Source organism: Megalops cyprinoides, chromosome 4 (genome assembly GCF_013368585.1).
Source record: "Megalops cyprinoides isolate fMegCyp1 chromosome 4, fMegCyp1.pri, whole genome shotgun sequence".
In the NCBI taxonomy this organism is placed as follows: domain Eukaryota; kingdom Metazoa; phylum Chordata; class Actinopteri; order Elopiformes; family Megalopidae; genus Megalops; species Megalops cyprinoides.
In genome coordinates this window covers 31,440,001-31,456,827 of record NC_050586.1, presented here as the reverse complement: position 1 = coordinate 31,456,827, position 16,827 = coordinate 31,440,001, and the positions used below count along the sequence as shown (strand labels likewise).

At 46.9% G+C, this 16,827-nt stretch overlaps 1 protein-coding gene across 8 annotated transcripts in view; it reads left to right on the top strand.

The window, feature by feature from the left end:
- mef2cb (myocyte enhancer factor 2cb) overlaps positions 1–16,827 on the top strand; it is a 76,247-nt gene that overhangs the window by 54,658 nt on the left and 4,762 nt on the right. For 3 of the 8 annotated variants that reach the window (XM_036526364.1, XM_036526358.1, XM_036526360.1), the window contains 3 exons: positions 4,422–4,565; positions 8,003–8,180; positions 9,419–9,466. In XM_036526364.1, the coding sequence (XP_036382257.1) occupies positions 4,422–4,565; positions 8,003–8,180; positions 9,419–9,466 (370 nt within the window). Of the gene's footprint in view, positions 1–4,421; positions 4,566–4,692; positions 4,831–8,002; positions 8,181–9,418; positions 9,467–16,827 lie in introns of all 8 variants that reach the window. The other 5 variants (XM_036526366.1, XM_036526363.1, XM_036526365.1 and 2 more) reach the window with 3 other exon arrangements.

Sequence of the window (16,827 nt, the reverse complement as noted above, 5' to 3'; positions counted from 1 at the left end):
TTTGTTAGATACGCGTCCAGTGGGAAGTCCGTGTTGTTTATTTCAAAGCCGTTGGCTTTGTCTTCCAGAATGCAAACACCATTAATGATGAGTGGCGGCATTATTGAAATTCTGATGAGCTTTGGCCAAGCTGGGGCTCATTTTCTACAGTGAGGGGCTCGTTTCTGTCGCCAAATCCTCAAACTGGATTTTTGCTTTTACCATGCCACATGTCTGTTCTTTATACGAGCCCCTGGTCTGCATGGGATAAGTGTCCTGTTCCATAGAATACCGCTGTTGGAGTACACAGTGTGACACATAAACACACTTCTACAGCTCTGTTGGCTGTTCTATCAGGGAACAGTATTTTTTTTTTTTTTGTCTAGCCAACATAACTGGAACATCTATTTGGAGCTTCTATACCTATGTTTAGCATTTTGTTGAATGCGGTGCAGCAAGCCTCACACACTAAGCCAATGATCCTTGAGTAGATGATTCATCAATGCTTGGTACATCCAGCCAAACTCTTTATCTGGGTCTAATCTTATGCTATAATAATCTCATAGAATAACCTACATCAGCCTTGTCAGTTCATTGTCCTTGTCAGATTTATTTGAACATTTTGTATATTTCAGTTGATGGTGGGAGGGCATTGAGTTGGAGGGCATTGGATGAGGAGTGTCCGCCATTCTGTCGCCTCATTGGAATGGCCTCCATAAACACCATATCAAATGTCGTGACTCTGGTTCCTCCCCTCACCAAGACGACCCTCATAAGGGAGGATCCGACAAGTGTCGGGGCAAAGTGGGCGTGTCCGGAGTGGAGTCGGGTCCTTTTTTTAATACGGCCTCAAAATAGCCTGTGGTCCTGTCGTTCCTCAGGTCCCACAGTGGACGGGCTTCCATCAGAAGGCCGACAGCGGCGGGGTCAGCAACCGTAGACACCAGGCTCCATGTGTCCATCACAGCGGGTGGGGGGATGGGCGGGTGGAGGTTTTGGGGGGTTGTCAGATAGTCTGTGTTGGGGCATGTCAGGGCGGGCCTTCCCCTCGCCGGTGGTAATAGCCAGAATCAGGTCACAGCAGGGAAAAATAAAAATGGATCGCTATCTGAGTCTGCAGTCTGCCACAGTGCTGAACTCAGGAAAGCTGGGAGGGAGAGGCATGTTAACATTGTCCTCTGAATGTGAAAGGCACTGGTCCTGGAAACATACCTTGACCCCCCAGTATATTGATGGCAATTTGGGGAGCGGAGAGGGGCGGGGAGGGGCGGGGAGGGGTGGGGGGTGGACTGGTGGCAGAGTGCCGAGTGAGTCTCTGGCCACAGAAGGCAGGGGGGCTCAGTGTCAGCTGTCCGCATTGAACCCCATTCAACCTGCCTGTAATGCACACAGCCCCCACCACCACCAATCCTGGGCTGAAGGTTATAGATGATGAGGGTATGTAGGACACTGTGTCTACATTCTGCCTGGCACGGAGGAGGTCTCTGACAAGCTGAGCCAGGAGGGAGAGTGATGAAGAAGTAGTTTAATTAGGAGCAAGCCTCTGTAGGGGCGAGGGAGAGAGGGCTAACGCATTTTCCTCTCCCACTTTCTCTCTTTTTCTCTCCCTTCCCCTCCCTCTTTTTCTGCTTCCGTCTTTCTCCCTCTCACTCTGCTGCTCCCTCTCTCTTTCTCTTAGTCTGGTTTTCCTTTTCTATCCAACTCTATGCTCCTCTCTCTGTCTCTGTCTCTCTCTGCCTTTCTCTCTGTCTCTGTCTCTGTCTCTCTCTGCCTCTGTCTCTCTGTCTTTCTCTCTGTCTCTGTCTCTGTCTCTCTCTGCCTCTGTCTCTCTGTCTTTCTCTCTGTCTCTTTCTCTTCCTCCCTCCCTCGCTCTCTCTGTGCATTCTCTCATTTCCCCTTTAAGCTGCAGAACCTGCTCCCTGCTTTGTTAGATAGTTCTCACTTTATCAATGACATTTGGGGCTCTGAATCATGGAGGTTTCCTCCAACAGAGCTATTAAGATGTCAGCGTTGGACATCAGCTTGCTGTTTACTTGTCTTTAGTGCAGGGTTGTTTTTGGTTACGTTATTTTTAGGCAGACAGACTGGAAACGTTTCATGCGCTGGAAATGTCTAAGGCGAAATTTATATCTCAAAACGTGGCGCGGGTGACATGCGATCGATATTATTTACATCAACTGCATTACCCGCGAGCCTTTTTATTTCTTTGAACCTCTGTTCAGAAAGCAGTGGCCACTGCCACTTGATATTCAAATCCGAAAGTTCACTTCAGTTCTCGGAACAAAGAAATGTGGATATCCTTGATTTTCTACATATGAAGTGTGGAATTTTAAATCACTCGAAGGTGCTCTGCTATGAGTGTGTGTTTTATTTTCCTCTGTTCCCCGAATGGCCTCGTGTTCGAGTGGTGATGTCACAGGATGCAGAAATACGGGGGGGGGGGGGGGGGCAGGTTTGAAGGTGGCAGCATGTTGTTTGTCACAGATGGCAGGGTGCCGGGGCTGGGGGGAGAGGGAATGGGGGGGATGTGCAGGGCCGAAACCGCGGAGAGAGAACCTTCTATGGCCATCCCCTGGAGCTGGGGGCTGCGATTGGCTGGGGCCTGGCCCCCTGTCTCTGGGGGAAGGGGGGTGGATGACAGGTGTGGGGGCAGATGACAGGTGCGGATGTCTTGAATGAGTGGAATTGCTCGGGGCCGGCGGGGCGGCTGCGTGCTGGACTCCAAACTGCTGAGCCCCAGCAGAAAGCTAAGCCGGGCCGCGTGCCTCCCGATCACTTGACGCTTGCACTTTCCGCTCCGATGCGCCCATATGAAGGTCTCACATCACATCCCCCCCTCCCCCCTCCATCCCTGCACCCTCACCATACCCTCCACAGGGAGCGGGTCCCTAACCCTAGCCAATACAATGCCTCTGGCGTCAGAGCCATCCATCAGAGTGCCTCACAGCACACTACCCTCTTGTGCAGATAGAGGGCAGCATTCTGGCCATTAAGCTAATGACTCGGCCTATGACGGAGCAGCTGTCATGGTTACATTCACGCACATTTTTAACTCATGTGCAGTTCAGCTGAAAGCTTCAGGTAATTCAGAGCTTCACAATGTTTTTCTTTTTTAAAATGCAGCATGATTTGTGGTAACTGGGAATAATCTACGGCATGAATACCTTTAAAACCTTAGTAACTCAAACCCCAGTTATAAATCAAAGATCATAAATATATCCACATATATAGCCATCCAGTCTCCCTGAGAACTGTGAGTAATCGGGCAATAGTCGGATAAAAATGATTTGTTTTCTAAAAGCATTGCTAAAACACCCTTTTTTTGCCCTTTTCTGCCAAAATTTGAAAGAAATGCAAATCATTAAATTAATGTAATAATTTATGAAATAAATTAATGAAAAAATAATTAATAAAAAAATAAATCATAAAAAAATAAATAAAACAAGGTTCCATGTCTCTGGTTCAGTCCAGAATATTGTAATTATTAGGAGTGTCACACAAATGAGAAGATTAAGGCAGCGAGAGCCCTACCTGTCTGAGCTCTCTCAGTCATTTGGCACCATATATAGGCGGCTCCAAAGCAAATTTAATTACTGTGGTGTGATGCGAAGCGCTCACATGAAAGCGCAATGCGCCGACAGTTGCGGGACGTTAATATTCCCCTACACTAATCCCCCTTTTATTAAAGCCAGTCAGTCTGGAGGAGGGGAGCTTTGATGAGACAGCTAACTATCAGCTCCCTTTTGTGCTCTCCGCAGAATAAGACAAATCAGTGCGATTCCAAACTTTTACGCCCGTCTGCCTGCCTGCCCCCCCCCCACACCCACGCACGATCGCCACGATCTTTCCAAAAAAAACCGAAAGGTGGGGCAGGGCGGGAGAAGAGCAGAAAAGCAGGGGTGTCCGGGACCCCCGCGGCCCGGCTGGGAGTCCCGGTGCCGCCTGGCGTGGGTCATTCAGGGAGGTGCCATTTCTACTAGAATGTGGCCATCAGGTGGCCAAAAGGGATATTGCTCTCCCTACACAATCCAGGGTCTGTTGAGAGGCCACACAGAGAGGTGTAAAGTAGGAAAAAAAAATTGTAAGTGAGGAACAGATCAGTTTAATTTCTCTCTCTCTCTCGCTCTCCTTTTCGTAATCCACACTTAAAGGGTAAACCTTTTCATTGCCATTTATTGTTAAAGGCTAGAATACAGTATTTCCAGCTGGTAGGGAAGTAGTTCCACAGGTGTAATGTTACCTCCCCCTGCCTTCCATTCACTAACATATTTGATAGGCTAGACGCAGCCCTTGGGCGTAATTGTATCATTTGTGTGCACTCTTTTTGATTTGTTTTCCCCCTTTGAAGTGTTGACATGTTTGAAAGGCCACTGGTGTCCTCCTGCTGACTGTCCCTGCCGCTTGCGGAGCCCCTGAACTGTGTGCGACTGGTTTGTTTTCAGACGTTGAGAAAGAAGGGCCTAAACGGCTGTGACAGCCCCGACCCCGACGCCGACGACTCGGTCGGCCACAGCCCCGAGTCCGAGGACAAGTACAGGAAAATTAACGAAGACATTGATCTCATGATCAGCAGGCAGAGGCTGTGTGTAAGTACCCCCTCCCCCGAACCACCTCTCATTCCTCTCTCCTTTTCTCTCCCTCTCTGTCTCCCTTTTTTTTTTTCCTTTTTGTTTCCGGATGTTTCCGGGCGTGGGGGGAAAAAAAACCCGACAGGCTCTGAGCAAGAAGGAAAACAAAGGATGCGAGAGCCCAGAGCTCGACTCCTCCTTCACACTCACTCCACGCACCGAGGAGAAATACAAACAAATTAACCAAGAGTTTGATAATATGATCAAGAGTCATAAGTTACCTGTAAGTACCTCCAGAAAGCCGCCATGGCTGGGCTAACCTAGGCTAACCTGGGCTAACAGCTGTAGTAACCCATTTTTTAACCCTTGCGGTGTGGCCCCCCTCAGCACTAATTTCAATTGGGCCCCTTAACCTCCAAAAAACCAAAGGTACTAATTGAGTGTGAAATGGTAGGAAGCCCCTCTAGGTCCAGACAGAACAGAAGTTATTCAGTGACTGTTCTGTTATCAAAGATGATATAGGTCTCAGTAACTTGCAGATAATTATGTTGTTATGTATGACATTGTAAGGATATTATTTATTTCTCAATGCTTATGAAAAATTCTGCCAATATTGAGTAAATGCTAGTATTATATTTTAGTGTACTATAATGATTATTCAGTGACAATAACATTGCATATACAAGAAGACACTTTTTTGTGGCTCCCTCTTCAAATCCACTGGTCCTTGTTATTCACGTCGGTCACCACACTCAAAGGGTTAAATCTCAGAATGCTGCATGAGAGAATCCTCACAGAAGAATTTTAACCTTGTTTGTGCAATAAAAGAGGAAAGGAAGCAGGCTTGCCCGTGACTGCCACTCACCACTAGACCGAGTGCTTTCTTCCTTGTTCTGAAGTACCCTCGCGTTCCTAACACCTGGCTACCTTCACGACATCTCTGTAACGGTCGCCCGCCGGAGACCCCCTGAGCATGCACTTCCCCATCGCCCACGGAGAAAACGCACGCAGCCCCCCGCCAACGCTCCCCTCACCAAAATATGCTTCATCCCCCTCCCCCATCTCATTAACCAAGCCGACATTTAGCTCATGTTTCGCGTTTAATTCGAGCATTGCTTAAATGCTATGAAGGGAAATCCTTGTCACATTCTAAGGGATCTCGGTGTTGCATAGTGGTAAGGAGCAGTTGTAAACACAAGGTTGCTGGTTTGATTCCCCATTGGGGTACTGCTGCTGTACCTTTGAGCATGGTACTTAACCCAGAATTGCCTTAGTAAATATCCAGCTATATAAATCGATACATGTAAACATTTTAACCTCTGTAAGACGCGCTGGATAATAGCATCTGCTGAATGCCAGTAATGTAATGTAATAATGGATGTGTTTGTACGACACTTACAGCGAGTGGCTGAGATCCTATTGTCAGTGAGTTGGCTTTGATCTTGAGTGTAAATACGTACAGTATATTGCCATAGGCCAGTGAGAGAAACCCTGGTGCTCTTAGCATGTCGGAATAGCGCAGTCTGTAGTTGTTTATCACCAGGCTGTGCCCTTCGCATGAACTTTAAAAGTAACTTTGAAACTATGAGCATTATACTGTATTTAAGACAGGGACATTTAGACTGTAATTCGATTATACATGCGGATGAAAAAAAAATTATGGCTGACAGAGTAGCAGTGTAGATGAGGGTAGTGGGGGGTTAATGATAGGGTTTTTTTTTTGGTTGGGGGGTGGAGGGGGTGGCATGTGCCGGGGTGGGAGGATGGCGGTGGTAATAGTGACTTTGCACGCAGCACAAGTGGCAGTTCAGAGTGTGGTCTCCGCGGTTACCGAGGACAGGGCCGCTGGATTTCAGAGCAGGGGAGAAGATCTGCACAAACAGGAAGGATGGCATCGCCCAAATGACAGCCTGCCCTGGGGCCCACGCTCGCAAGGGGCGTGGCGCGGCCCTCTCCCGCCCTCCCTGCCCACTCAACCGCAGAGCGGAGGGGCGGCGAGCTGGCGGGGGGGGGGGGCGGGGGGGGGTTGGAGGCGGCCGAAACGGGAGACCTCGCAAAGAGAAGAGGGAAAGGCTTGCCAGGCGGTAATTAAAGAGAGCTACTGAAAAAAGCAGGACTGGTGGGCACAGAAAAATATGAAAAGACGGGAGAACGCTAGGCTGTGAGCGGAGAGAGAGAGAGCTTCAGTCCCGATTCCCTCAGAAATAATATTTACGTAGCATAAGGAAAGAGCTGGCCATAGCCTCACATGAGAGAGAGAGAAAAAAAGAAAAGCAGGGGTCAGATTCGATTTCCTCTGGGTGCTCTTGATAGGTGTTTGCATGGGTTTCGGACACATGGCAGCAATTAGAAGGCTGTTTGTACTTCCCAAAGATAACATCGAGAAGGGACAGCTTCTAGTGAGGTGCCTGAATTGAGCCAGGCTGTAAGCAAACACCTAGCTGGTAAACATGTACACAGGATAAATCACATCCCTTGAGCCCAGAGTTTTTTTTCTGTAGAGAATTCTTCCTCCGTCTTCATATCTGCAGTATTGAAAATCAACATGGACACAGCAATGCTGTTATAATTACATGATAATATAATAATAAGTATTATTAATCATTATTTTTTCATGTATAGGGCCTATGAGATGAATAAGAGACCCTTCAGAATTTTGAAGATGTTGTGTCCTTGTTCATATCGTGCTCTGGTTCTGGTGTTGCTCTGCATATCTGTGTGAGAAGAGGATTGTCATTTCATTTAAATGCCCGCATCCACAGCTCGAGGCCTTAACCAGTCCAAGGATGCACAGTGTTAAAGCTGATAAAAGCTGTGAGGTTAAAGAACCGGTTTGGACAACAACAGACGGACATGCCTCCTCCATTATATCAAGGTTTAGGGTTTTGTAGGGACTGATGGGATATTTCTGACAGGCGAGCTAGGTTTCAGGGGGTCAGTAGCATTTCTCAGACCTTGCTTCGTACTGCACATGGCTTCAAAACCATGACACAAACAAGACTGTCATGTTCTGGTCTGATAACTACAGCTCTTCCTGCCTTGGAAACCTGGTACAGTGGTGTACACACCAGACTTGTAACCAGGAGGTTGCGAGTTCAGTTTTCCAGGTGCGGCACTGCCACTGTGCCCCTAAGTTGGGTTCTTCGCTTGAATTGCCGCTGGTGAAAATACTCAGCTGTATAAATGAAAAAAAAGTAAGCTGTGCAGGTCACCCATCGCAGAGAGGTCTACCTAATGAATCATTTAGTCATGTCTGGGCTCCTGTTGTCCTCACATTCTGGCACCCTTTATCACACCTATTGTCTTTTAAATGGAATTGAGATCGCAAGAGAGTAAGGTCAACAGCGCAGTATTTAGACCACGGTTCCATGGATTCCACAGCTGTGCATCTCTGGTGGGAGAATCTCTGCCCTGCTTGCCTGTGACCGCGCCCTGTTTTGTGTTTCCTCCGCCAGCAGGCTGTTCCCCCCTCCAACTACGAGATGCCGGTGTCCAACCCCAACAGCCTGATCTACAGCCACCCCAGCGGCTCACTGGGCAACCACAACCTCCTGCCCCTGGCCCATCACTCGCTGCAGCGCAACAGCATGTCGCCCGGCGTCACGCACCGGCCCCCCAGTGCAGGCAACACAGGTACGGTCCCGTCCCGGTCAGAACAGAACGTACCACCACACGCACCACGGTCCAGTCACGGTCACCACAGTACACTGCTTCTCAGACTTGCCACCCAGTGCAGGAAGTGCAGGCATAGCACCACCATGTTCGCTACAGTGAGCATGCACGCACCCTTACTCCACACTCAGTGCATGTGACACAAGAGGGGCCTCTCCACATTCCCACAATGCACCAGGGTCCCACCTTACTTCTCTGGGGCCTTTGGAAATGACTAGACACAACAGCCAGTGTTCTGCTTTCATCATCAGCAACATCATCATCATCACTGTCATTATTATCAGTAATAATAATCAACTTTGAAATGTGGAAAAATAAAAATGGAATTTTGAAGTAATAAGTATGAAGTAATGGCATCAATTTGAAAATGATACATGTATAGAGAGATATTTTATGGCTTTGTTCCTGCGTTGCATTATGAAAATCCAAAACACCGTTTTTCATTTTTGTGTGCTTCCAATCAAATCACTCAGCGTTTGGAACACACCCCGCATATCCAACAGGGTTTCTGAAGTCATGCTCCAGAAAGAGTTCCAGAGCAGAAACGTAAGCCAAGGTGTCTGTCTCCCGTGGAGCTCAGGCCTCATGTTAGAAAACGTAATTTAGGTTTCCTGGTCTCGCGGCCCGGTATTTTATTAACAGGAAGTTCATGTAGCTCGCCATTTAACATCACACATTATCCTAAGACATGTCACGTTATATATAGGTATTGAGTTTCCAGTGACATAACAGTGGGCAGTTTAATCCTGCTCTGGGTTTGTTATTATTGTCCAAAAGCTCTATTTTGCCCTCTGGTCAGTTGCCGGCTGCCCACACCATGAGCTCTGTGATTATCCTTGGCTTCCTTCTGCAATTTGATTCATATTACAGGAGCAAAACTAAATATGATTTTTGGCGAAGCAAGCGAACCACACAGACTCCGACTTTAGAAGTATGTCATTTTTCTTGGACGGTGTCATCAGCTCGCTGAAGCCTTTTTTTTCTAGAACGTGGGGTTGGTGGAAATAGGTAAACTCCACTTCTCTGTCCCTTTCTCTCTTTTTCTCTCTCTCACACACACAGACACACATAGGCTTGTCATGAGGGGAGGGAAGGCGTATTGACATAAGTGGGCCCACACATTGTGCGAGTGAGGGCATTAATGAGTGGAAGGAGATAGTGTCTCCTTTAACCCTTTTCTTCTTCTCCTTGAATCCCAGGTGGCCTTATGGGAGCTGACATGACTACTGGTGCAGGCACCAGTGCTGGTAAGAACCATGTCCATTTTCTGTGTGTTTTCTTTTAATGCACAAGTCCCTCTGCTTCATCAAAATGCACAAAATCCGCAAAAACACTGGGGTCACGTGTTGATTTAGAAGTCCGTGTTTCTCTCTCCATATTTGTTCAGACCTCCGCTGGCGGATATCCTGTTGAATAATTTTGATGGAGGAATTCAGTTGAGCGGCATAAAGAAAACAGCGTCACGTGAATATGTCTGAGGAAATGTATTTCTAGTGAGGGAAAGTCATCAGCATGACTTCTGTGTAGATTTTATTATCAGTTCTGGAATGGACTCACTAAAAACAAGCTTTTAGTCACTCTCGGGCATTTGTGAAGACAGCTCTCTTAAAAAGAAAAGATTAGCGAAAAGGTTTTTTCCACCTTCAGTATTTCAGTAAAACCTGTCCAATTTTACCAGACAGCCTGAGCCGTACATGCAGGAATTCTTCAGTTTAGTATTTACGAGACCTCTCGCCTTCATCTTCCCTGCTTTGATGTTAACCATAAATGACAACACATATTCTTTTTAGTAACACTATTTGCTGTGCTACTCTGACTCTTTATAAGATAACTGCTGTCATGTGTTTGGTTGAAAACAAGCGCCCGTTTGGAGTGCCTCACCACACCATAACATTCCTGCACACTTTTTGCAGTTTATGATGGGACCCCGTCTGTGCGAAAGAGTTAATTAGCCGGCGCAGCGTGGAGTCGGATCAGCACGTGTTTGGTCGCGAGCGCAGCTGGGCAGCCCCGTCTGCCCCGTGGCCAGTCCGGGGGTCAGCAAAGGGTCCCGCTGTCTGGTCATTGCCGTCCCGGACAACAGTGTCAATTGTTGCGCCGTGCGCTCTGTGGGGAACATGCCGGGGAGCACGCCTCCAATGTGGCCTTTGTGTCGCCGCGGCAGCGAAACAGACTCTCTGTGTTCGGCCCGCCACGCCGCGCGTCCCGAAAACAAGGCGCGGAGATGGTCCCGAGGTCCTTACCAAAATTCCATTACAGCCATTCATAATGAAGCGAAAGGGGCCGAGTGAGTTATGTCTGACTTTGGGGAAGTCTACGCCTTTTTGTTTTTAACTAAGCGTTTGATTCCCTCTGTGGGAGTTGTCTGTGGATTCATGTCCCTCTCTAGTCTAGCGTCTAGCAAGGCAGATAGAGAGACAGACGTTTTAATTATCAACCACCGTTTCAGGATCAGTCAAATGATTTCTCTTTTTTCCAATAAATAGACAAGATACTGTAACATAGTTTACAGTTGCAATAACAAGCCCCCTTTGACGGTGTGTTTTTGCACCTGTGATATGCTGTAAATTTCAGCTGCTTTACACCTTGGAGAACTTTGAGGATTTGGAAATCCTCCCTGTTAGACCTATTTTACTGTCTGTCTGATGTTGGGCGTTTGATAACTAACTGGTTGCACCCTGATCTGCAGTTACTCCATAGGCTCTCAGCCATGGTTCCCCAGGAATTTATGTTAAAAACTGGGGCAACATTGTAGCATAGTGGTAAGGAGCAGAGCTCACAGTTGACACTCGATAACGTAATGTAATGTGATGAAGGTGTGTGGCCCTCACACCTCCATGTGACCCTCTCCGGGATCGTTTGATTGATATGTGGCACATGACGCATCCCCGATGTGAAAGGGCACTGAGCCATTCCCGGTACTGCGTGGCACAAGTCGGGAATCAGACACACATGTACACCCACGGTGGGCGGGGCGATGGAGTCACCCAGTTCCGAGCAACAGGGCCCTTTATCTTTTTCTCTGCTCATCATGTGGAGTCAGTTAAGTTGTTGTTCACTGAGCATATTCTCCATGAGTAATAGCTCTCAACCCACCCAGATTTTGACATGGGTCTTCCATCTGGGTCTTGAGTAAGATGAGTGCAAAGTGGCCATGTGTAGAGGTGTTTGTGTGGTTTTGTCGCTGGGGTTTATTGTTGTGTGAGTGTGGGCAGAGGACAGAGCAGGCATTCCTGTCAGAGCCGTATGGTCACACAGCATTCTGTATCATGACAGGAAGCTGCATGGTTTTTGTTTTAACAGATAATTATGTATGTACAGAAGTGGCTGTATATAAATTCACTGAAATTAATTTTGACTGGATGTTTTTTATGTATGAATGTCAATGAGTTCCTCCAAATAAAACCCAGAGGAAGAGTTTAGTTGGACACGATGCACACCCCCATGTCAGTGGGCCTTCTCAGGTTAAACGCTTCTTATGTCCAACCACAGACTTTCTCTGGGTGTAATTTCATCACAGCACTGCCCGTGGTGGTGTTCAAATTGCTCTGCATTGCACCATCAGAGGAGAACTGCGCTGTCGGGTCATAGGGGCAGCACTCTGTGATTACTGCTGATTTATAATCCTCACCCTGTCCTGACCTTAGAGGAGCATTCCCAGAACAAAAGAACTGTTTAAAAGGCCTGATCATTGACTTGTTAAAAACAGCTGGGTGGCTACTGCTATATTTTCCTCACCAGACCAGAGGCCCCGATCAGGAAAAGCTAAGCAGCTGACAGCAGCAACAACCCACGGTGACTTCCGTCGGACACGCCCCTCTTCAAGGTCTCTGTCAGGTTGATCGTAATAATGAACTATCTCTGCCCCAGATCAGCTCTCGGAGCACCTGCTGGGCCATTTGGGTGCTTTTGATCTGAAAGCCTTCAGTGTGTGTGACTGTCAGGATAGGGATCCTCCAGGACTGTTATAGAGTCTATAGGCCTGGCAGCAGCACTGCAGTAAGAGTGAGCGAGCACCTCCCAGCACCATTTGTATACTTATGTAGCTGTCAGCGCTATTCTGATTTCTGTTTTGTGCGCCGTAGACCGCGGGTAATTTTCCCCGGCTGCTGTCATGTTTTCCTGCGATCAGCTGCCTGAATTACATCCGCGTGTTGTGTTTCACAGTTTCGCAGGAAAGTGTTTCTTTTTTCCCATCCCAAAAAAATGAGGGGACGGGATGCTGCTCTCTTCTCTGTGATTTGACAAAACGCGAAATGCCTTTGCAGTGTTAATGGAGACTCCTTAAAATGGCTCCATTCGGTAATTCATCAGAATCCGTTTTCGGCGAGAGGGTTTGCCAGTGCAAGCTTGTTCAGTTGGTATGACTTTTGCCTTTGGCCGCGTCTGAAAGCCCAACCTCAACGGAAATTTGCGCGTGTGGAGAATGGGATTACAATGTCCGTTAGACCACAAGAAAAAATCAGAACTTGTGCAGCTAACAGCAAAATGTACACTACAAACCACACCTGTCTGGAGTGAGAGGCGGCAAAAAGAGGAGCGTTCTGTTGAGACGCCTCCTTCTGCTGCACCCACACAGGGAGAGCCTCGTCTCTCGTAGGCACAGTACAGTGGAGGCATCAAGGTGAGCTGAATTTCGCAACCTAAAGCAGCTTTTCAGTTATCAATTTAGAAGATCTTAGTTTTTTTTTTTTAAACAGCAGACAAATCTTATCAAGATAACCTCAATATACTTACTTCCCCAATTCAAACTGACGTGCGTATCCGCTCCTCAACTGTGTTCCCCTCTGTGGACTGTGTTTTTTAAGAGGGAAGAGAAAGATAATGTATGCCACATGTCCAATGCAGATGCACACCACTCTTTAGGTTTTTAAACGTGCATTGTACTGAATCCTATATATCACCAGGTTCACATCGGTGCTATAGGTAATGTGCTGTTCTAAGCTTTGTTAGCTCAATAGCATAAATGCTAAAGAAAGGTCATGTACCGTCCAAAGAATTTAAAAATGCATTTCAAAAATGCAAACCGTTTTTCCAGAGACATTACCTGCTGTTAGCGTGGAAGGTTCAGGCGCGGTTTGTTATTAGGTTGCGGGTCACTGAAAGGACCTGTAGGAGGGGAATAGGACAAAAGCAGTCCAAGCCCCGCACGGCAGCAGTCGAGGGGCGAGGATGAGCGTCGGGCTGCCTTAGATCGAGCGCTCGAGCGAGGGCGCGTCTGGAACAGCATGCTGGGCAGAGTGGCGGGAACTGCTCCGTGACCATGGAAACTCAGCGCACTTCAGTCGCGAGAAAATGGAAGGGCTCCTGTAAGGACGTTGCCCTCCAGGAGTGGTAAAAAGGGGCGGTGGGAAGGGGTACTCTGCAGGCCTCAGAGAAGGGCAGGCAGCAACGTTTTGTAATACGTCGTTACAGACAGTTTTGCTCTCAGCAGCTTTGCCATTTCAAATGGCATGGCATTCAAACTGTAGAGGCTAACGGCAGAGGCTTACACAGCTCTTAAACTGGGGAAAAAAGTAGAGGCTAACACAGGTCCTGAACTGAAAAAAAAGACTTAAGATGACAGGGTGAGAGAAATGGCCTGATGTTCTGTTCTCTTAGCTGTTACTGCTGCCCTTCACAGAGGCAGGGGACACGGAGTACACAGTGCACAGTGTGAGCCAGAGTGTCACCGCGCGAGTGGCGTGTGCTGTATGTGTCACCCTCCGTTTGACACTTAGGGTCCGCGTGACAGCGAAGTGCGCCCTGAAGTCAAGCGGGGGCACCACGTTTCTATGGCGACCCAACTCGAAAGGTGGGCCGTCATCCAGAAGTAGCAACAAAAAAAAAAGTTTCTGTTCTATCAGTTTTTAAAAACATTTTCTGGCTAAAGGGCAGACAAATACAGGAGGGCCTTCCGTGTCCAGAGTATGGAAGCCCATCTTAGTCTGTCAGAAGGCATTAGAAATGTAGCAGCTGTCGCACACAGCAGTCTTAAAGTGAAGCCATTAAGACTCCAGTGCTGCAATTTTGCCTCAGCGTGCTGGTCTCTGTAGTTAGGAACTGCCAGGTGTCAAACACTGTAGGTGACATGGCAGGTAGATTTTAGGTTGCTGCTGTGTGCTGCCCTTCATGTTTAATTTAAGACTTTGAGTTCTTCCGTTCTGAGGCCACTAGACATTGAACTCAGCTGTGTCCGGTGTCCGGTGTCCGGTCAGAAACCCTTAATAATATACCAGTAAGGTGCCACAGTTCTACAGCAATCAGCAAACAGAAAAGCTGATTTCTTTGTTGATTTAAACATTTTTTTAATTGTGTCATTTTTCACTTGGAGGTTAATAATTATTTAGAAAATGTCATATAAAATGCCTGTATCTGATGTTGCTTTTTTACGCTCTGTGCGTACAATTCAAGTGATGAGACAGAATGAAAGAGCCCCAGTCATCAGTGGGTGCATTCACAGCTCACCCATCTGTGAGATGGGCAGGCCAGTCCTTCAGCTCTGAGAGTGTGTGAGAGCTACGGATGCAGCTGCAGCAGCTAATGCTGATACTGTACGTTCAATGCGCTGTCACCAGGAAGTGCTTCAGCACAAAAGCCTCGCGCACATATACCATCTCCGCCTTTATGGAGCCTCAATGCAAATACGGCTGGCGGTCCCTTATATCCTATTGACTGCACAAATTGTGCTGTCAAGACTCATTTTAAAGTAGTAATAATAATAATAATAAAAAATGGGCCTTCAGTTTCGGCAAAGATCACCAGTGAAATCAACTGAGAAAGGAGACATCTGTGATCCATTCTACAGGAGCATGTGATTAGGGGATTCATACGAGTCTGCCGTATTAGTCCACCCCCAAAGTGAACAGGGTGTTATGGTCCTTTGCATTTTACCCCTGAAGAAATGAAAAATTTTGGTTATATGAAAAGACATAGGATTCGCTATGTCAATGATCCCTCTGTAATCATCACTTACACAAACTCAGTTTGAGAATCAAAGGAATGTAGATTTTTCATCTGATGTAATGTGTTGTCACAGTTGCCACAACCAACTCACACATATGTGCACATTTGTCGTTTATGTCAAAATGGCAGGCTCATCCAACCTTGGTTTGGAATCCCCTAATTTCACCTTTACAGAGCTTGGCATCTGGATGCGGGAGAAATGACACCTTTCGAAAGACTAACGCTTTCAAAGTAGGTTCAGATGTTTACCCAACAGTGCGCGGTTGGGCTGGAGAAACGATCAGACCTGATGTAATTTACAGCAACAGTCACTAGCATTCCCATTTGCAACCGCGCAGTAGTCTGAAACGGAAAAATGTCGAATATAAACGGGTGAGTCGAACCGAGCTGAAGTCAGACAGGTCTCGCGTTGGACTGTGCGAAACGGCGCACCGTGTCTGTGTGTCTATTTACGAAACACCTGCTCCCTCACCGCAAACCACAGGGGGAACAAGTGAGACTCCTCTCCGGGCATCGAGTGATCATTTGACTCCTCTAAAGATAGCTGATGGAGTGTGATATAGGCCTGCGAGTTTCACACTGGGTGACGCTGGGCGTATCGGACCACAGCACATGCATGTTGCAGCCTCTACTTCCTCTTTGCGTAGAGGGGGGGGGGGGGGAGCAAGATACAGATGTCTCTGTTGTTTGTTAGTTTGCTCAAATCACCCATTGATGTGGATATTAGTCATTCAGCCAGTCTAACCACAGACCCTGTGTCACTTCTCAGCCTGCTCTGTAGCATGCAGGCATTTGTGCTGTTAGCTTCAGAAGAAAGAAAAATACATTACCCAACAATCGTTTCCAGTCTTTGTTGAAACACGTTATTTTTATACCTCACACACATCATGTCAATCTTTGTCCCAAGTTGATTTGTTGTTATTATCTTCTGTATGATGGTTATCTACAGTAGATGGAGAGCTAAAACGTATCTCTAAACATGATGTGCATTTTAACTTGTAGTGTTTACTTGTGTCTGGAAATGACTTCCTTCACAAGGAATGATCAAGTTTTTTTTTTTTTTTTTTTTTTTTTTCTGTTGTATCATGTGTATGAATTAGATATGACACAGTATTATGTGTTTTGTGGTCAAACATTAGTATTGTGGGCAAACACATAGTGTGACCTATTCTTCCATGCAGTGGGAAGATGTGAGAAGCAGGCAGTGGTAAACTAGTAAACTGAGTGAATATGAGATTCTTACCCTCCACTGGACAGGGGTATGGCAGGGCAGTGTATTCAGGGTGTAAATACAGTATGAAGGGGAAAAACTTAAGGTAGTGTGTTGTGTTACACAGTAGTACAGTAGTACCCTCCCAGAGGTAGTATAGTGTAGTGTAAGTCAATATAAGACAACTCTACAGTAGAGAGTTCATCTTAAAGTAGTATAAGGGCTAGTAGGGGTGAGTTGCTATGTTGTAGTATGGCGTAAATGTATTGTAAGACAATAGTACAGTAAGGAGTGCTGTTCTCAAAGGGAATGTATAAGGTAGTATGGTGTATACTCAGTATACAGTATAGTGTGGGTTTTAACTCATAGTGTTTACTTGTGTCTGGAAATGACTGTTTTTTCCTGAGAAATGAAAGCTTTTTTTCTGCTGTGCCGCATGTATGAATTAGAGAC